General features: G+C 35.0%; 1 protein-coding gene across 13 annotated transcripts in view; it reads left to right on the top strand.

The window, feature by feature from the left end:
- Positions 1 to 21,970, top strand: part of MIPOL1 (mirror-image polydactyly 1) — a 310,457-nt gene that overhangs the window by 171,349 nt on the left and 117,138 nt on the right. For 11 of the 13 annotated variants that reach the window (XM_058540696.1, XM_058540695.1, XM_058540694.1 and 8 more), the window contains one exon: positions 14,715 to 14,809. In XM_058540696.1, the coding sequence (XP_058396679.1) occupies positions 14,715 to 14,809 (95 nt within the window). The other 2 variants (XM_058540703.1, XM_058540700.1) reach the window with 2 other exon arrangements.

Below are 21,970 nucleotides of genomic sequence, written 5' to 3'. Positions count from 1 at the left end.
GCCGTGAGCGAGGTAGGAAGGCATACCAACCAGTGAGAGCAGATGTCATGGATGAGTAGATGCAGGTGTTTATCCCAGGTAACTAAATCATACAGTAAAATTCTTAAATTGAAATGCCTCGAAATTGGTGTGAAAATGAAATCTCTCAAGTGCCCCCTGTTGAAAGCAGCTCTGAATTCTTGAATACTGTTCTGGGTTATGCCTAGGTATTTTTACATTTCAAAAAAGGCAGCATTTAGAGGCATTGCTTACAGCAATCTGATGTTCACTACATATTGCCTTTAGTTTTTTTTGCAGAGGAGAGAGGACATAAATTTCCTGGCTTATTTTTAAACAGAAATGAGCTTAGGAACTGTGGCTTCAGAATAGGTTTCACTTCTGCCTTCCCTGTTTAGGTCGCCTAAGACATAACGAGAGGAGAGCCCTCTTGCTTCAGTAGTAGCCATGGCTGCCCTGCATGGTTAATAAAACGTGATGGGCTTGTTAGATGGTAATCACAACCTGTTCATTTCCACAGAGAAGAGAAAAGCATGATCAGCTGCTGTATCTCTTGTGTACTTTTCCAGTATTCCTGGGTAGCCAAAGGGAAAGGAGGGCTGCTCCGATGTCAGGGCAGAAGATATTTGCTCTTACTGCTGCTGTGCTGAGAAATTGTCTTTTCTTAGAATTGAGAAATCACAGTATAAATTCTATGGCCTAATAAAGATTTTCAAATGTAAAAGCTAACAGTTTCTTCCTCTGTTTACACATTTTGTTAGTTTTTGTGTATCAAGAGATTTCCTATAAATTGTAGAATTTTAAATATTACAGATTCTCATGGGAAGTTAGTTTCATAGAAATGGATAATCTTTTTTTTTTTTTTTGTAATGTGCTTAATTCTCCTGTTTGTAATGATATGAATGTTGAAATTCCTATTTTAGGAACTATAATTGCATAGAATGTGGTACAAGTTTTTTCTAGCTAATATTTTTCATATCGGAAAGCCATAGTGCCCAAGTGGCAACCTAAATAATATTGCTTTACAGAGTTTGTTTTTGTTCATGTTTTTATTAGAATCTCTTTTGGTGAAATGATTTATTTACATGTTATTTAAAGTTTCTGTCCCTGTTAATTGTCCTGATGCCTAACGGAGGCGTTCAGAACTGATCATCGGTAGGCTTTTCTATTTAGTGCTGGAAGAACAAGCTGCTTATGATGACCCAACAGAGACAGGAGGAAGGTTTGTGAAAGGGGTGTATTCATCCAGCTCTAATCCTTGTTTTCAGAAAGGCAGTGTCTTTAAGTGTTTTCTAATTAGTGAATAGATATGGTTGTACATTCTTGTAGACACCTCTTTTGTAGGGCAGAGATGGATGCCTGGCTTGTTTAAATCTTTGTTTTACATTTCTTTTAAGTGAAATTTTAATATGAACATTTAACAATAGAAAATAGTGAAAGTAATTTTTAAACATGGAATTACTGCTATTTTATTAGTATGCTCCATTGTGTTATTTCTTTTTTAACATCATCATAAATAGAAACTTGAATATTATATATCAGAAGATGGTGTCTAAAAAAGGAAATACAGTTTTATTTTTTATCTTCTTGCTTGCTTGTTTGTTCTGCTGATGTCCTTGTATACATGAAATAATGTTTACTGCTATGAGATAAATTCTTTTCGGGTTTGGTAAAATTGCCTCTACCCGTCACCTAGGAAATGTAAGCTAGAGAACAAGACACTGGTCTTTAGGCAGTGAACTGCATATAAAACATGATCAGCGAAAACACCTGGAAATCAAAAAGAACAGATTTTAGTTATGCTTCTCTTTTTCAAAGAACTTAAGTGCTTAGCTATTATTGTTAGTACTAGAGAAGTAAGTTGGCAGTGACATTTGAAATACGATAAATAAAAGCCTACAGAATGTCTGCTTCTACTTTTAGCACTTGTCTGATTCCTTCTCCAGGAATTGCATAATGGAAACTACCATGGAGTTAATGCGACTCTAATACACAACCTTGCTTGCGGTAATAAATGTCCTCTATCACTGTGTAATGATAAAGCCGTCGTTATTGAGACTGCCGAAGTTATTGAAACAGGGACAGGAGCGCTCTGCCTTTATCACCTGTGTTATTAATTGGAGATAATTACTGCTGAGCAGCTGGCTGTTGGTTTTAGGGAGCATCAATTGTTCTTCTCACTCAGCTGTTGACTAATAAGGATAGTCAACACATCTGTTTCAACAGCTGGTAATTAACAAAAGCCTAATTGCTGCAACTCTTTTAACATCCAATCTGTGAAAAAGAAGGGATGTAGAAGAATATTATTTACTTTGTGCTTTGTGCTTTCTGAGACCAGTTTCTCTTTTCTCTCTCCCTCCACTTTTTTCCCTTACTTTGAACACCACTGCCTTTGTGTGAAGCATTGAATGGCAGGAGAACACAATATGGTAATCCAGAGCTTAACTTTTTCAGATCTTTGTTGGTGTTTCTTATTGCAACATTTCTTTGCTAACTTGCAAGATAAAATGGATCAAAAGCATTTTGAGTAGTTCCATACAACAGTTACAATCCGCAGCAGTGTGCCCTAGGCTGTGTTGCTGTTGTCTGCAGCATCCAAAAGGAAACGGGGAATTCTCTTTTCTTGTGCTTTTCACATGCTTAGACACTGCTCTCAAATAACGTCCACACTCAGAGACAGAATTGCGGTTTAAATTACTATATATATTGATTAGCGGAAATGAAGTCAGGTTTAGCAATCCCTCTGCCTTGGGTTGAAAACTAAACTCATCCCTTAAAAACTTTAGTTGCTCTTTTAAATGCCTGTATGTCAACTTAAAGTATTGACGAAAACTTTTAATTTATGTATGAGATCTTACTTGGTCTGTTTTTCTTTAAAATGTGTTTTGGTCTTTTAAAAAATTTGCCTTTAACTCAGATAACTTCAATTATGTCTTGTTGATTTTTAAAATAAATGAATATGAAATTAACTGGCTTAGTCTTAGAAACCTGAGTAAAACGGTTTCACAAATGAGACTTATACCTTAACATTTCTCTTATTTGAATTCTTTCAGTACTCGTATTTAATTATGAACTATTCCAGTAAAATATCTTTAATATAGCCTCAGTTATAAAGCCTTACATTTATGTTTTTTATAATTATAAATTTTTGCTAGTTATATGTTAATGTTTACATGTTTAAAAATCTGCTCATTTGTCTCCTATTTAAAAAATTTCCATGTAAAATATAACTTATTAAGATGTTGATTTCCTTTCTTTAAGAATATATTTTTCCAGTTATCATGGCTGATGTTTCAATAGCCCTTTTGGTAGTCTTTTTTACATTGTCTTTATAGCCTGTATATAAAAGAACTTTTGATGAATGAAAAATTTATTTTTATTAATTGAGATCACATAATCATGCTGCTTTTCCTTTTAATACATTCAAAAAATTTTATGTTGATGTTAAGGTTAATTTGATAGAAAATGATTATGGTACTTATTTACTATGAGTATCTGAAATGTTTTTAGCTAAAATCTTAGTCAAGTTCACCTGATTGAACTCGCTTCACTAACTTTTCAGTTGGCAATATTTCTATGCAGGCTGTTCTTTAATTGTTGTTAGGTATGTTGAAAGGTATAGAAGAAACTCTACCCAAGTACTTGCCATGGACTAAATTGCAGATTGCATAATTTCAAAATTTTTTGCTGGCAAGACAAGTTTGGCTCAGCAGGTGTTCAGGTGATGAGGTGTATTATAGATGTAGTGAAAAAACATACACGATCCTGAACAAACAAACAAAATACTGCTGACTAAAACTAACTAAATAGAAGGGCACTGGTATGTAGAGAAATGTTTACGACTCAGGTGGAAAGGAGGGGAATATTGTCATTTTGAGAAATGTTTGCTTCTTGAGTTTAAATAAGAATCTAATTTTCTCTGTGTGCTCATGTTCTTAGGTAGGTCCAGAGAAAGCAAGCTTAGTGAAAAGAAAGTATCATGCCATGAGAAAGGAGAATGGACTTTTTCGGGGAACTCACATTCCAGCTGATGATTTCAGTGTTTTCTTGCATATAATTTTTTTTCCTGAGGAAATGACCTCGAGAACAAGTGGTGTGCTAGACAGAAATTCAATAATTTAATTGATATTCTCTAAAGACTATAAATACTACATGATTAACTTTTCTAGATGTTAGAAGAGGCAAATCTCATTAAATGGTGGATAAGTTATTAGTGAATCCAGTGAGGTGGTCCGTGCTTTTGTACATACGAGTAGGAATGACTTTCAGAGATATAATCAACAGGTCTCAGGGGCCAGACATCTAACTGGATCTAACTAGCAACAAACATAGGGTCATGGTAGTATCTTCTGAGATAGTGTTCATTCAACGGAAAAGATAAAGCCTCCACAGTCTGAATTAATGGACAAGGAAATGGTTCAAAACAAATACGTTAAATTACTTGTGGCTTAAAAAATAAATATTATCGTACAGATATTTTATGATACCGTAAAACTAAAAAATAAAAAGCCAAGATTCAAAGTAAATGACAGTGAATGGAAAAAGAGCTAGAAATTGGAGTAAACAGTGTCACCTCTGGAGTCATCACAATAGGATATAATGACATGTTTAAAGTTGGGGAAGAGGTTGGCAAAGTAGTTAATGTGCAGACTCAGGGTTACTTACCACACTGGTAGTCAAGAGTACTGGATTCAGATTCTGGTCCTGATGCTAACTTTTACTTATAACTTTAAAATTTAAATCATTTCCTAACAAGTGGTTCTCCCACCTCACAGAATTTTTTCCTAAACATTGTTCATATTGTTAAAGGCAGTTATGGGAAATTTTTTCAGTTTCTACTTTTCAACATTGTATCAATTAGATAATTACTTATATATACCTCCCCCTTTGAAAAAAAAGTGAGACTGTGGAAACTTCTAACTATGTGATAAATTAGACTATGTGGCAGTTATTGGATTTCAGACACATGGCAAGCTATGACACAGTTTATCTTCATCTGAACCATGCTAGCTGCTGTAGTGATTCTGACCATTAATGTTTTAAATAGTTTTAATTCTTAATTTATATTGTGTTTATTGTAGAACAAGAGAGATTGTTGTTTAAAGACAGGAAGCAAAAGAAACGCTAATGCTGTCACACAAGTTAATACAGAGCTTAAAAGTGATGATATTGGAAATTTATCTCATTGTGCTGTTAACCATCTGATCCCACAAATTCTTATGTAGGCAATCTTTATATCTCCAGAAGTTCCACAAAACAATGTTAAAAGAGAAACATATTATCAGGGTGACTATATCCAAAATTTTACTTTGCTTTTCATGTATTTGTATTTTAGACTAGATAGCCCCACAGTGGGTTGTTTTCTGAGAAGAGCTTGCAAATGGCAATCTGAAACCTTCTCTTGTATCTTTTCTATTTAAAAGCAGTCCAGGAAAACTATTAAAATAAATAAATAAACTCAATTATTGTAACAAATGTAAGAATTCTAAACATTAAACTATAAAAAGTTTGGTCTATTTTTGATAGTGTAATATGTGTTAAATTTCAATATAGACTTCTCCTTCCTGCGTTGTGGCAAAAAGATACTGTGGGGACCCTTCTGCTCCTAACCTGCCAGGTCCCAGACAGAATGTAATTTTCATGCATTGCTAGACTCATAGAAAATAGAGGAAATCTTCCAAAGATTCTGCTTCACCAAAAAATTGGGAGGGAGTTGAACCAGACACAACCTCCTCTCCAATAGTAAACAAACAGATGGTCCACAGCTGCACCAAGGGCAAACATCTATAGAAGTATATTGATCTTCACTGGGGATCCTAATCCTTGAACCAACAACAAGACTAGGGAGCTGAGCCAGAAACTCCAACATTAATCCAGGCTTCTTGAACTTTATCTAGGAATTGTCTCCCCTGGCTCCTTGATGAAACAGACACAAATCCTCCTCAGAGGAAAGCATCCCAAATTTAGTCCAACAGGATTTCCGTAGATGATTTCAGGAAAATATGAATTCACAACCAAAGATCAATCAAGCACATGAGGAAGAAAACCATCATGAATGACAGTCAACAGACACAACAGACCCTAAAAAAAGAACACACACACACAACAAGCAATAAAGTCATCTATCTAAAGAATATAGAATAGCTAAGTATGAAATGCTTTAATGAATATTTACATAACTAGAGTTTCAATCACATCCATGAATAAACCACAAGCATTTTCTAGGAAACACTAGGCAAATCTGAAAAAGAATCACATGCAAGTTCAAAAAACAAGAAAAAGACAAAATTCTGAAGTAAAACACTCTAGGAGAATTTAAACATCAGATTATATACAACTGAAGAAAGAATTAGTGAGCTGGAAGACATATGAATTGGAGTATATCTGAAAAATTACCCATGATACACCACCAGTAGAAGAAACAAAAATTAGGTAGAGTAAGATAGCCCAACAAACCTTTAATTGGGCTCCCAAAAGGAGAGAATACAGACAATCCAGAGAAAGCATTATTCGAATAGAAAATGAATGAGATTTTTCTAAAACTGATGAAAGATATCCATCCACAGCAAGATAAGAAAGAAATACAAACCTAATCACATCATAATGGAATAGAAGAATTCTAACATCAAAGAGACAATTATAAAAGTAGCCAGCCAAAGGAAAAAGACAGATTACTTTCAAATGAGCAACAATTAGACTTATAAATGTCTTCTCAACAGAGCAATGGATGTCGGGAGACATTTGAATAATGCTTTCAATGTGCTGAAAGAAAATAACTACCAATTTAGAATTAGATACCCAGCATGAATATCCTCTGAGAATGAATATGAAATAAAAACATTTTCAGACAACTAAAAATAGAGTTAGTCATTTTCAGCTTTGTATTAAAGAAACTTTCAAGAGCTGTTGCTTAAACAAGAGGAGCATGATTCCATAAGGAACCTCCCAACCAGGAAGGAATGAAGCACAAAAGAAAAGTGACAAATATACATGCACATTGATTCAACAAAATAACGTTAATAATGTTGTTTAGGGTTTAAACCTAAATGAAATGAGTGAGAATACATTTTTAAAAAACAGCAACAAATAAATCGGGAGAGGAGGAAATAGAGTTAAAGGGTTTTAAGGTCCTTTCATTGTCCAGGAGTATTAATATTAGATTTTTGATAAGTGAATCTTACATCTTGTAATTTCTGGGGTAACTATTAAAATAATGTAAAGGAATGTATTACATTCAAAATTAAAGAGGAGGAATGATGATAAGAAAAGAATAAATCTAAAATATAGCAAGAAAAGGTGATTTAAAAAGAAAAAAGTAATGGCACTAATGGGACAAATAGAAAACACATAAAGTGTATATTTAAGCTGAAATTTATTGGCAAGTACATTAAGTGTAAGAGGATCAAATGTTCCAGTTAGAAGACAAAGATTGTTAGACTGGAAAAAATAATATGTGCTATTTATTATAATCACATCTAAGCCTAGGCATATAAAAAAGATTGAAATTAAAAGGATATGCAAAAGATATGCCATGCAAACACTAATAGAGGGCTGTTGAAACTATATTAAAATCAAATTAACTAAAACTAAGTTTACAATTTAAAACTACAAGATTTTTTATTTGTTTTGTTTGCTTTGTATATAATAGGTGAAATCATGCCTCCCCAGCAAGATGATTTCCTGTCACAGTGCAGTGTTACCATGTAAGCATGGGGTTACCATACAACCAACCATTGCCTGCTTGTTTCCCTTTTGTTATTATGTGCCCTGAGGGACCTGTTCTAGAACAGTGTGAATTTCAGGTATTTTGTTTCTTTGCCCCAAGAAACATGTTCATTCTAGACAAAACAAGTGTATTGAAAATGTGGTTAGTGTTTCCATTTTTCACTTTTTCTGGTACCTCACAACTAAACAAAAACTTTCAAAGACCAGCAGATATTCTGGGCTCTGTGCAAACCTGTAGTCTCTAACACTGTAGATCCATAGTCTGCAAACCATAGCCTCTGGACCCGCTGCTTGTTTTTGTAGATGAAGTCCTGTTGGCACGCAGCCATGCTTGTTCATTTACGTATTGTCTACGGCTGCTTTCGTGCTACAGCAACAGTTGAGTAGTTGCAACAGAGACTGTATGGCCCACAAGTCTAGAATATTTACTATCTGGACCTTCATGACCCTGCTCTAGACCACCACATGGCTTGAACTTGCACTTTAAGACCAATCCCTTCTACCTTATTCACCCATTACTTGATACAATGCTCTTCCTTACTGACATCAGTTATTTCCACAATAAATTCACATCAAAGGTTCAGTTGTATCTATTGAGCAGCTTACATATTTGTTCATTTTGATGTGGCTATATCACATATCTCATTTTATCATTGCATTATAATCACGTGAGATGGATGTTATCACCCCCATTTACCAATGAGAAAATTGAAGTTGAGAAAATTGAGGTTATAGAGCTAATTGCTGGTAGCCAAACCCAAGTTTGCTCTTAATCACTGTACTCTGCTCTTTCTGGCGAACTTCTCTCTTCTCTCGCTTTCTCTGCTTCATGGATTCTGCTCACTGCCCATGGATCATTTTCTAGAAGCCTCTGAATGTTTTGATTTCTATTTCCACTACAAAGTGTTTTCTTCCCTCCTTCATTCATGTCAGACTGTAGGTCACTAGACAGTGCATATATGACTGCTTTTGAGTTAGGAATCTGATCATCCGTGGTCTGAGAGGTGTGACATGAGGACAAAACAGAACCTCTAAGGAATCACCTGTAAAGAACAATGCACTGTGGTAATGTGCTGTGGTGAGCAGTCCAAATCTTCCTGTGAAGGGGAGGTGTGATTGAAATCTGGTCATTTTTATCCTCCTGTTATGAGCTTTTAATTTTTTTAAATACACCTTTGCAAGATGTTTAGTTATGTTTCTTTACTAGATTCTTAACCTGCTTCTGAGGTTCAAAAGTTAAATACTAGTCATACTGTTTAAGCAATTATCTAATTAGACCTATTGTCTGAAAATATCTAATTAGATATCTTACAGATGTTTTCAATAGTGTAGTACAGTCTATATATTTTTGTTTACTCTGTAAAACAATTATATTAAGACTTAACATACATACTAAATTATACCATATTGAAATGTGATCTTGTATAGTAGAATAGGCAGTGTTTTCTGGATACTTGTATTCTAGTTCCAACTTTACTTCTAACCAGCTGTGACACTTTGGACAGTTTCCAAATGGTTCCCTAAACATGTTGTATTAGCAGTAATTTCCTCACCTATAAAAATAAGGGACTATATTACCTCTAAGATAGTTTTCACATCTAAATTATTTGGCTCTGTGATTTAATTTGTACTTCATGTTTCTTTATTTAGCAGATATCACACATAAGATCAAATGCCTCTGTTCTCTGATAAAAACAGATTTCCATTAGTGGTCTTGGAGTTACCAAAGGAAGGCTTAACTATATCAGACTATCACTATTAAAAACACATTCAAACCAAACATAACAAGATTTTAAAGTAAGATAAAAGTGATTTCTCCACAATATCCATAACAAATAGTGCTCAGTGATGTGAATAGTATAGTCTTTTCTTTATCTGTCATTCTAAATTACTAGATAAAGCTCTAAGGAAACAATGTGGTTCATTTCTAATACAGTAGCAGTACAAATGTTGTCCCGTTTAGATGGCATTACTCAAGATAGATATAGTTTAAGAATGCAAACGATGCGCATAATTATCAGATGTACAGTGACACTTTTCTTGCATTTGTACCTTGGGCTGGCTTTGGGTGGAGTATGGAGGAAGGCTGAGGTGAAGTTTTGGAGGAGTTAGACTAAAGAACAAAAAGTACAATTATATGCGCGAAGGCTTGAGTCCTACATAAAAGGCGGCATGCTCAGGAGTATCTGATACATCTCTGCTTGTCCTTTCTCCTGCGAGTGTGGCCGTGACATTTATAAAGTAACCACGTGCTTATGAACTCACACATTTGTATAGTTTTTCAAATTCCTGAATAAATATTTTTTGTCATCTGTCATATGTTCTTGACAATAGAGTATAGATTGATTTAACATATACATATATGTATGTTTTTATTTATATACCAGAATGATGTATAGTGTGGTGTAAGGGGGAAATATGTATTTCTGACCAAACAGGCCTGAATTTGTATTTGAGTTCTATAATTCACTAGCTCTGTTGGATTTACAAGTTGCTTAGAGTCCTTGCTAGTGAGTTTTATCACCTGTAAAACAGGAATAATAGAAATGGTCTCATAGGGTGGTTGTGAGAGTAGACTATAGTAATGTATTTCAAGCACTTGGTACAATGTCCAGCTCATAGTAGAAATTCAACAAGTGGCATTGCTATTGTAGTTAAGCACAGATTCTTTAAAGTTATATCAATTCAGGCAGCAAGTTTGGCAGTTTCTTTGTAATGTATATAACTTTATAATATATATATAACTATATATTACTGTATATATATAAACATACACACACTTATGATAAGACCCAGAAATACCTCTCCTTGATATTTACGTAAGAGAAATGAAGGCATATTTCCAAAAAATGACCTACATGCAGATGTTTACAACAGCTTTATTAATAATTGCCAAAAACTAGAAACAACTGAAATTTTCATCAGCTGGTGAATGAATATGCATTGTGGTACATCCATACAATGGAATACTACTCAGTGATATAAAGGAATCAACTGCTGATACATGTAATAACATGAGTGAATCCCAAAAGCATTTTAAATTAAGTGAAAGAAGCCAAATTCAAAAGCCTGCCTAGTATATGATCCCATTTCTGTGACATTCTAGAAAAGGCAAAACTATAGGGATAAAAATCACATGAGTGGTTGCCAGGTGCATGGTGTAAAGGGAGGGCATTGACTGCAGTGGTGCACAAGGGAACATTTTGGGGTAATGGAAATATTCTATATCTTGATTGTGATGGTTGTTACACAACTGTATAAATTTGTCAAAATTTACACAAATGTACATTGAAAATGGGTGAATTTTTACTTTGTGTAAATTATAAGTCAATAAGCCTGACCTTAAACAAATTTTCTATGTGTATACTTATGTGGTATGTCATGCATGTTTTACTTGAATAAAAATTTTACCAAAAAGTATGACTATGAGTAGAAAAAGTGTTATACTTGTGTAAAATATTAACTTAAAACGATGTAGGCTTTGCTCAAAAATATATTTTTAAGTATTTTTATCAAAATTTCAAGGTAAAATATATAGATTCTAAACAATACAGTAAAATGGGGAATATAGACAATCTACTATAAGTAGAGAAAAAAAGAGAAGCAAAGAAAAAAGGATGCTAAACATGAAAAATATGTAAAAATAAATCCAAATACATCTGTAATCACAGTATAATGCACATCTTCACAATGTATCATGTAAGTATTATCAGAATGGATACATATGTCAATATGAATGAGTCAAAAGCAAACCACTGACCAAAAAAGCAGTTGTCTGTGAAAGATGTAGAATATCATTTATATAAAGTTTAAAAACCTGTAAATATTAAGGTATATTATCTATAAGTACATAACTATATAGTAAAAGTATACAATATTCTTGAAAATGATGAACCCAAATTCATGGAAGTGTCTTCCTTTGGAGGTGGGAGTGAAGGGAGGGAATGTGATGAGGGAGTTTGATACATGGATTAGCGTCGAGGATTTTTTTTTAATAGGGAGCAAAATGGCAAAATATTTTTTTAATTTAAAACAAGATTTCTAGCAGTTTGTAGCCAATGCCATCAATTTTGTAAATAGGTGTATTTATTTGCAAATACACACGTATTCCCAGGTAACTGGGAATCTCAGGAGATGGGGTTTATGGTACTGAGGGTTGAAGGTGGGAGAGAGATTTGCTTTACATTGTATGTTTTCTTACACTGTTTGAATTTTGTTAGTTGTTTTTTAGTGCATGTATTTTTTTATGTTAATATGCACATAAAAGAATGCGTGCAGTTTTTATAAAAGTTGTTGCCAGAAATATGGGGACTACGATGCCAGAAAAACAGGAAAAATAACTTGTTTGCTAATTTCCTTAATGTATGTGATATGAAATTTATTTTTGACTTGCAATGTGGTAGAACTATATGATATTAATAATGAAACTAGGATATACAATAGAAGCAAACGGCAGATTTAAGTTAATTTTCTTACATTACGTCTAACATAAATCCAACTCAAACTAGCCTAAGCCAAGGAAAAAGAAAAACAATTTATGTACCCAGGAAGTCCAAGAATGGATCTGAATCTGTCTGGCATATGAGAATCCAGGAGTACAAATGGTGTCATCAGGATTCAGTTTTCTTCTGGGTCTAGTGGGATGGAGTACTGTGTTTGGACAACCTGGATCATGTATACCTGAAGTGGTAGGGAATGAAGTTCATCCTAAGCACCAGGACTAAACAGGATCACTGTGACACAGGGTAAGGGTATTTCCCCCAAAAAGAAATGTTGGCCAGATAAGAATATATCTGATAGGGCCGGCCCCGTGGCTTAGCGGTGAAGTGCATGTGCTCTGCTGCTGGCGGCCTGGGTTCGGATCCCGGGCGCGCACTGACGCACCGCTTCTCCGGCCATGCTGAGGCCGCGTCCCACATAGAGCAACTAGAAGGATGTGCAGCTATGACATACAACTATCTACTGGGGCTTTGGGGGGAAAAAAGAAAGAAAGAAAGAAAATTATAAAAAAAGAATATATCTGATAAAGTAGAGGAAGGAGGTTATAGAGCCAGAAAGTTTATAATAGCTGTGGACTTAGTCACCAGGGCCTAGGCGGAAGATAAGGCATTTGGATTTAGTAAGTGGATTACTAGGAAGCAACACCAAATCTTCATAGCCAACCATAAACAAAAGTTTGACTAAGGTATATTAATTAGAGTTGGTAAATTTCGTGCCAACCACCTAACTGTGGAAAGAGAAGTGAAATATTCAATATTACCTGAAGCACAGGAATTTAAAGTTCTCATGACCTCATTTTCACTGCAGAAATTTCTTCGGCAGAATCTTCATTATGGCATTTTCCTGCTAGAAGATTGTTGGTTTTGTTTTTTGTTTGGGGGATTTTTTTTTTTCTTTTTGCAGAAAAAAACTTCAAAATAATCATCTAAGGTATTTAGCAGTCACATATTTATTTAGCAAATTCTCTATTATCTGCCCAATATTTGATATTCTTTAAATACGTGCACTAGGACATCTGACGTTTTATAAGTTGAATGTGGTGTGTTCTTTTTTGTGTGATTTTGACTTGCCATTCACCACAGTGGGTGTCTGTGTCTTTCAAGTTACCATTTCAATCACATTTTATAGTGTACTGAAAACTGGCAAAGCTGTTAATTATTGACATCAAGAGCCAGCCACCTGCTTTTATTTTAAGTGCTTTTAATAATTTTTGAAAATGTTTCAACTGTATTTCTAGAATATAGCATGTTAAAGCAAGCACTCAAACATCTTAAATTTAATTAAAAAGTAACTCTTTGTTAGAATTTGCTAGCCCAGATAGAGAACAAATTAATAAATTTAGTGCCTAAATTTATATACAAAGATCCAAACTGCTGCATGTTTTTATAATTTACCGTTATTAAAATAGAAAAGTGGCCTTGTCTAATGTTCGCTTATATTACACTAATTCATTTTCCAATGATCAGAATTTCACAGTTTTTCTGTGACTTCATTCTTATGCAAGAAGATAATTCCAGTGAAATCATAGGTTCAGCAAAATTGTAAACTTCTGCCTTCAAACTTTCAATTACTTTTTGATAATTGCCATTAGTGTAGTTTGTGAGATGTGTGGTAACAATTTACTCTGTATTATCGATCAAACACCATTTAAAGTGAAAGACAACCTATTCGTGCAAATTAAACTTTGAATAAACGAAACTGAAACCTGACTTACCAGTAGCATATTTTAAAAGTTATGTCAAAAACTCTTTTGGGGTATGCCTGAAATCCAGTGGGAATGATGGTTGGATGGTGGCAATTCTTTTTAAATTACTAGTTTGAACCTATCAAAAAACCGATTGGATACCCTTTAAATTTGAATATTATAGGCAGAGAGGAACAATAACATCATTGAATAAAATATCTCTAACATTCAGGATAGCTGCCATTCTCCCTTTAGAGATTTTTTTTTTCCTATAGAAGAGGAATTGAAAGGTTAAATCATATCTGTAAGAATCGAGTGTTAGTCCTGTGTATTTTTTTTCCCATGTGAAATAGCAAAGATGGCTTAACAACATATTTAGAATTTTCCAAGTTTTACTATTAATAAAGTTAAAAGAAAAGCTAGTGTGATTAGCAGTGGAGCCACATTAAATTTGTATGTGAAATACCCATTGTGCTTATCTCTACTCTAGATATTGCTCTGAACCCATGTTCCACGTTCTGAATTCTGTGTATAAAGTTAAACATTGCAGAAGGGCATATATCTGATGGTACAGATGAATAAGGTTGAAGTTCAGTAATGAGCAAAGTTGGTAAATTTAATATGTTCATATCTTTAGAATTTCTATTATTAATATAATTGGATTATTTTGTGGGAAATTATGAAACACTACTAAAAATACTGATAGGTTTTAAACTACCAGAAATTTAAAACTCCTATTCATACTGTAGTACTGTATTTTAACATACCAAACTAATACTAAATTTCTTAAAATATTAATTACTTGTAGGCAAAGTTGTTAGCTATGCAACAAGCCAGAGAAACTGCAGTTCAACAGTACAAGCAGCTGGAAGAGGAAATCCAGACACTTCGAGTTTACTACAGGTAAGAATCTTTTCAGTCTGGGCATCAAGAAATGTCGTTAGTTTGGGAAATGTTTCTACCTGATTTTGCGGTAGTGAAAGAGGAAACACCTCTATAAAATTAAATATTATGCACAGAAAACATTTTTGTAATTTTAAAATGATTTCAGGCATAAAATATTCATCATTCTACCTCTTTTCTTTCCTGCATTTGGTGAAGTTTAAGTTTAGACTCTCGTCAAAATTATAAAATTTACATAACTCATCACCAGTTGTCTAAATGGAGTCTGAATAGCTGTTGAACTGTTTCCTCATCTACATGCCACCTGTGAAGTGATATGTGTTTTTAAAAGGTGAATAGCAGTAATAACAGCCTTTCACCTATTATGATATAATATGAGATGTTTCTAAAGGAATGCCACTAAAGATTTTTAAGATTTATTTAATTTATGCTTCAAGAGTACTTGGGAAATTAATTCAGTAGGTCACACTGGCTTTTTTTTTGTTTTTGTGAAGAAGATCGGCCCTGAGCTAACATCCATGCCAATCCTCCTCTGTTTGCTGAGGAAGACTGGCCCTGGGCTAACATCTGTGCCCATCCTCCTCCACTTTATATGGGACACCACCACAGCATGGCCTGACAAGCAGTGTGTGGGGGCGCGCCCAGGATCCGAACCTGGGCCGCCAGCAGCGGAGTGCGCGCACTTAACCGCTAAGCCACGGGGCCGGGTTTTTGATAGAGAGAAATAGAATAGAAAATGGCACTGGCATTTCCTGTAGTAAGGGTAAATATTGTCTTGTGATACTTTTGTTTCAGTTTTGTGTTATGTGAGAGAGAGAGAAGATGGTGTATTGCAGTATGTATAAAATATATATTCTTACAGTGGATCATGGTAAAAAAAAAAAAAGGTTTGAAAAATGATGTACAATGCCCTGTATATTCTTTGATATTTACTAAGATTAAAAAAATCTCAAGTCTGAAGTATAAGAATTCACTAACTGGGGGCTGTAGGTTACTGAAAGATTTTTTTTTTTAATTTGATCCCCTTCTCAGAATAATGTTGTTAAGTGCATAAAATGCAATTATATCAAAATTGGTTTTATTGAAATGCAATTATGAAAGTATCATGTCATGGTATATTACTGGATACATCATTATTAATTCATTAAATAACTAGATCTAACAGCAAGTCTATTAACAGCTGTAACTTCAAAGGAGTGATGATTATAAATGGTATTTTGGGGATAACTGCAAACACTGAAATGTGACATGAAAATACCAGTGGTTTCTCTGGGCACAAACTCTCAAGAGCCACTAATACTACCACTGTCATTTGTTCCTGTGTTCATAATTGAAGGAAATGCTGTATTTATATGAGAGTTAGTGAATCATAAAGATGAATTTTTTCTCCCATCAGCAAGTTAAGAACCCCTGTTTTGGAGTAGTGTTACTGACATATACAGTAGTTGGTTATTGTTATAGGTGGAGTTGTGTCCCTCAGAAAAGACATGTTGACGTCCTAACCACTAGTACTTCAGAATGTGACCTATTTGGAAATAGGGTCTTTACGGAGGTAATCAAGTTAAAATGAGGTCGTTAGCATGGGCTCTAAGCCAATATGACTAATGTTCTTTTGAAAAGTAGAAATTTGGACACAGAGACACATGCAGAGAGGGAAGACTTTAGGAAGACACGGGGAGAAGACAACTTTGTGCCTGGAGCGATGTATATACAAGGCAAGGAATGCCAAGGATCAGAGCAGACCAAAAGCTAGAAGAGGCGTGGGAGGATTCTCACTTATAGCCGTCAAAGAGACACCTTGATTTTGGACTTGTAGCCTCCAGAACTGTGTGACAATAAATTTCTGTTGTTTTAAGCCCCCAGTTTGTGGACTTTGTTATAGCAGCCTTAGGAAACTAGCACAGTTATCAAATGCCAAGTATGTCTGGTTGATGACTGACTGTGGGGAATCATTTGCTTGCAGTTAGAATCAGTGTCTGTATCTGGGCATGTAGGTAAGCAGAACCCTGATGGTGGATGAAGACATCCAGCCACCCAGCTTTTTTTTTTCTTTCACTATAGAGTGAATATGACAGTCTTTCCTCCGTATTTTACGCTAGTGCTTCTCAAGTGTAGCTATGTGTTAGAATCACCTGAGGAGCCTCTCAAAATCCTGATCCCCATCCCGTTCCATCCCATCCCAGCCTGACTACCTCAGAATCTCTTGGGGTAGGACCTGGCTATTAGCGTGTTTTAAAGCTCCCAGAAATTCCCAGGTGCAGCAAGTTTGAGAGCCACTGCTTTACATGCACACTTCAGTTAGCTACGTTAAAGTAGGGTCTCTTCTGGTTGAGTATAGAAGCATATATGAAACCCTTTACTAAGACTTAACGAATACTGTGTGATTTGAGCCCAAACCTTGTATGTTGCAGTGTGGTACACAGTGGCTTCACCCCACTGATAGGGAGAGTTGTTATGGCACCTTCTCCTGCCATCATGGTGACGTAGGACAGCAGGTACTCTCTTGATAAGGTGACAGTGTCCTAGAATTCTGAGAGCATATGATAATCTTGCATGAATTGACATTACCTCCTGAAAAAAAAACCGCAATGCCTGTTCTTGACGCTCATTCTCTTTGCTGAGTTGTGGAAGATTATTGAAAGGTTTTTGAAAATTATAAAGCTAAAATATTTGTTTTTCAAAGACCTTATTTTAATCTATATGAATCTAACAGAGTTAAATAATCTCTTCTAAATAAAGAGTTAATTGTTGCCTCAAGGATATGCTTCACAAGTACCCCTCTCACTGCTACTTTAAAAAAAAAAAAATTTGCTAGTAGTGTAGTAAAGCTACTGGGATTAGATAGCCTTGCCTTGTGTGAGCTTATAGAAATGAACCTCTCCCAGACCACTTCCTTTTTGTAAAATGGGAATTATAGTACCTACCTCATAGAGTTGTTTTAAGTATATTCAGCTCTTAGCAGAGTATTTGGCTTATTGTTAGCGCTCAACCAATATTAAGGTAAATTTCTTTTTACAGGAAGAAGTCCATGAGATAGGAGTAGGATCAAAAACTGTAATATCACTGAGGATATACTGGGAAGGATATTTCTAAAAAAAAAAAAAAAAAAAAAAAAAGTCAAATGTTGCTAAATGGTTCAGTAAGATAAGGACAAAAAGTATTCTTTTTGTTTGAAATTAGGTAGTCATTAGTGACCTCCAAAAGAGTAGTTTTAACGGAGTATTAGATATAGAAGCCAGTTTTCTGTGAATTACAGAGTGATTAAGAGGCCACGAAGCATAGCAATTTGGACAGTAGAGTGGTCCTTGAAGAAACTTGAATAAGAAAGATGTTACTGATAATTGGAAAGAAAGGAAGGTAGGTTAAGGATTTTGTTTTTTGTTTTCGAAAGATGGCAGATACCTGAGCGTGTTTATGATTAATTGGAAGGAGCCAATAGCAAGAATTGTTATGGAACAGGATTCCTCAAGAAGTGGGAAGAGATGGAATTTAGAATCTGCAGAAGAGTTTGCCTTGAACAGGAAAATGGTCACCTAGTACTAATAGACAGGAGGGAAGGGGATAAGAATAGCTGTGAATGTAAATAAATTTCAGTTCACAATTAGTGGTTTCATGTTTTTTTCTGAAAAGTAAGGGTCAATGTAAGCTTCTGAAGTGAGAGGGCAAGAGGCTTTGAAAAGAACAGTGGAGAGTAGCTACTGAAGGGGATGGGAGAGAGAGCTGAATAAGGGCGAGAAGAACAAGGTCTAGCAATCCTGAAGACTCAGCTGGGAGTGGATGCCATAAATTTGTATGAGTTCTAGTTTGTGCAGTTGTATAATTTAAGACATTTAACTGTCCTTGTACAGTAGCACAGAAGGCAAAGGATTGAAATGATTCAGGATTACAAATTTGCAGGACTAAAATGATGGAGAGGAGAGCGATTCAGGGTACACTAGCAAAAGAGCTGTTGAAGTGATGAATGATAGTCTGAGCTAAATAGGGCAGGAAATAAAACTGAAGGGACGTGTATATTGAGAGAAACAGAAGGAATCAAGAAGCCATAAATCTTGAGATCATAGGATAAATGTAGTGAGAATATGAAAATTCAAGAGCTGAAAGGATCAGAGGTTGTAGTCAGAAAGTGGAACGTTGCTATTTAAGATCTCAGAGGTGAAGCGGTCAATTCTGAGCAATGACAATGTTTAAGGCAGATTAAAACATGTTAAGCAGATTAAAATATGCTGAGGACTTTCATTCTACCTTGCCTTTAATTCTACCAGTTAGTGATATTGACCTTAATCTTTTAAAATTTTTTTCCAAAAATCATTTTCTTTTGCTGGGTTACGCTAAAAGCTATTGTTATATAAGCATTCCATTTCCCTGTATGGAAATATATTTTTTTAGTTTCTCTGTTCTGTCTGTTGCCTTTGAGTTTTAGAAGACTTTGGGTACTAAGACAGGAACTCTTGGCCCTTTGTTTCCTTTGGCAGAGTTAGAGATGGGGCAAGTGAGGTGGATGGATAGGGATACAAAACTTACCGTGTAGCTGACAGCTCTTTCACCTTAAAGCAGAAGGGATAGTAGGAAAGGAATAACAATATGATGATTTAAAATTAATTTCATTTGTTACAAAAGTGCTATTAGCGAAGTATTAGTGCCTGTTTACTGCTGTGCTGAATGCTGAATTCATTTGCAGCAGCTTCGTTAGTCTAAATCTAAACAGTTTCATCAGGGAAGAATCTTGAACTTGTGAGGGTTAGATTTGTATTAGTAATGATTTTTTCCTGTTGTTGTAAACCTGTAGTGCTGCATTCCTGGGTTCAGGAGGCATAATAATAACAAACTCTTTTCTGTTTGAGAGAATGCTTAAGATTCAATGTTTGCTAATTTTATAGTGCTTCCTTATATTTCCTTTTGCTTAAAGAAAGTATAAATTAAAGTGTGTAGATAAGAATTAGATCCTGTTGCTTAGTGCTAGTAGACTGGGATTTAATGTACTTATAATAACAGCAGTTTATGTTTTAAATTTTTATTATATTTTGTGTAAGTCCACATAGGAAGTTGTGATGCCTTTCAGGACATGGTAAATTTCACACTTTAGACCAAAAATATTGAATAGAAGGCTCCATATTTTAAGGTTGTATGTTTCCTATGATTGTACTAGTATTTTTTAAATAATTAAATAGGATGCCTACATGTTTGACGTAGTGAAAACTGGATAAACATGAACCCTACTTACTGGGTTCATAATATACATTTCAAAGTCATAGAAGCCATAAAGATAGAGGCCGTGTAAAATATACTCTAAAAGAGAGTGAAATTCTTAATTTTTTTACATACTTTTTATAAATTTTATTGACTGTGAGTCTTTTACTTCTTATATACATTTTTTGTCTGTATATATGCTATGCCTATCAGAAATGTTACTGACTGTCACTAGGATCTGGTTGTTATGTGTTTTTTTTTTATGGTGGTGATAGTTTTTCATTGAACCCAGTCAGAACTACGCATTGATAAGACAGTCCAGCAGCGATTATAGCATGCCAACTCTAGCCAGAAAGGACCATTTTTCTCGATGCAGATCTCTCATCAAGAGGGGTTGGACACTCCGTCCTGACCTCATTAGTTCTATCTTCTAATCAGTTGTGCTAGTTGGATACCCAATGGCATAAAAATTTTGTCACATCTATATTTTCTACAGGAATGAACTATCTGTGGAGTATGGTACCATACTGCTAAAGCAGTAATAAAAAGTACGAAAGAAGACCTGACTTTGTATGGCCATCTTTGCCATTAATCAGGTTTTCTTTTTTTTTAACATAGGCAAGCTCCAAGCTTTCTAGGTTTCAGTTTCTTTAACTTGGACACTAAGGGCTTTTTCTAGTCTAACATTTTGTGAAATTTGTCACCCTTTCATATGAGGGAGATTAAATTTTTGTTTATTGATATTTAGAATCAAGAACCATCTTCTTATACCACTAAGTTGCACCTATTTTCAAGACTTTTTTTTTTTTTTTGAGAAAGATTGGCCCTGCACTAATATCTGTTGCCAGTCTTCCTCTTTTTTCTTTTTTTCTCCTTGAAGCCCCAGTACATAGTTGTGTACCATAGTTGTAGAGTTTTAGCTCTTCTCTGTAGGACGCTGCCTCAGCATGGCTTGATGAGCAATGAGTAAGTCCGCGCCCAGGATGCGAACCGGCAAACCCTGGGCTGCTGAAGCAGGACGCACGAACTTAACGGCTATGCCAGCAGGCTGGCCCCCAAGACCTTTTTAATGTACAGCTGACTTCACCTTTACTATTCAAGGCATCGTATGTATTTATTGGTGGCTGTGGAATGCAAGACAAAAAGAAAATTAAAATGAAGTTTAAGAAACAAAAGAAAAAACCTTAAAGTTTGCATTTTCTGTATGTCCAATGATTTGCAATATGGTTATTAAAGATTCTTTCCTTCCTCCTCTCAACTTATAGAATGTTACATGTAATAAATAACTTGTAAATGTCAGTTACTTTACCTGTAAAGAGATAATATCTGGCCTACTTATTATGAAAATCAATGAGATGATATATTTGGGTGTTTTTTGAAAACTGTAAAGCACTGTGCAAAGGAAATATATTAATAGTATTATTGATGAAATCACTCTAAAAGTTTTGCTTTATTGAGATATAACAACAATTAAGTTAGTAAAGTGTCTATTTCTACCGAAATATTTTAAATCTTCTATGACTTTGTATCCAGAAGGACATTTTTTGCATTATCGGATTTCACTGTTTTCTATGCCTTATTCTGAAGTTATAAGAATAAAACTAAAGTAAGTTATAAGAATAAGACTACAGTGGCTGGCCCGGTGGCATAGCGGTTCAGTGCTCGCACTCCGCTGTGGCAGCCCAGGGTTCGGAGGTTCGGATCCTGGGCGCACACCAACGCACCGCTTGTCAAGCCATGCTCTGGCGGCGTCCCATATAAAGTAGAGGAAGATGGGCACGCATGTTAGCCCAGGGCCAGTCTTCCTCAGCAAAAAGAGGAGGATTGACAACAGATGTTAGCTCAGGACTAATCTTCCTCACAAAAAAAAAAAAAAAAGAATAACACTATAATTAAGTTATAAGTATAAGACTAAAATTCAACATGTCTATCTCTCAATGGCTCTTTGTAATTCTATAAAATGACTCAGCCTCC

Source organism: Diceros bicornis, chromosome 5 (genome assembly GCF_020826845.1).
Source record: "Diceros bicornis minor isolate mBicDic1 chromosome 5, mDicBic1.mat.cur, whole genome shotgun sequence".
Lineage (NCBI taxonomy): Eukaryota > Metazoa > Chordata > Mammalia > Perissodactyla > Rhinocerotidae > Diceros > Diceros bicornis.
The sequence above is the reverse complement of the archived record's forward strand: the minus strand, read 5'-3'. Positions and strand labels throughout refer to the sequence as shown.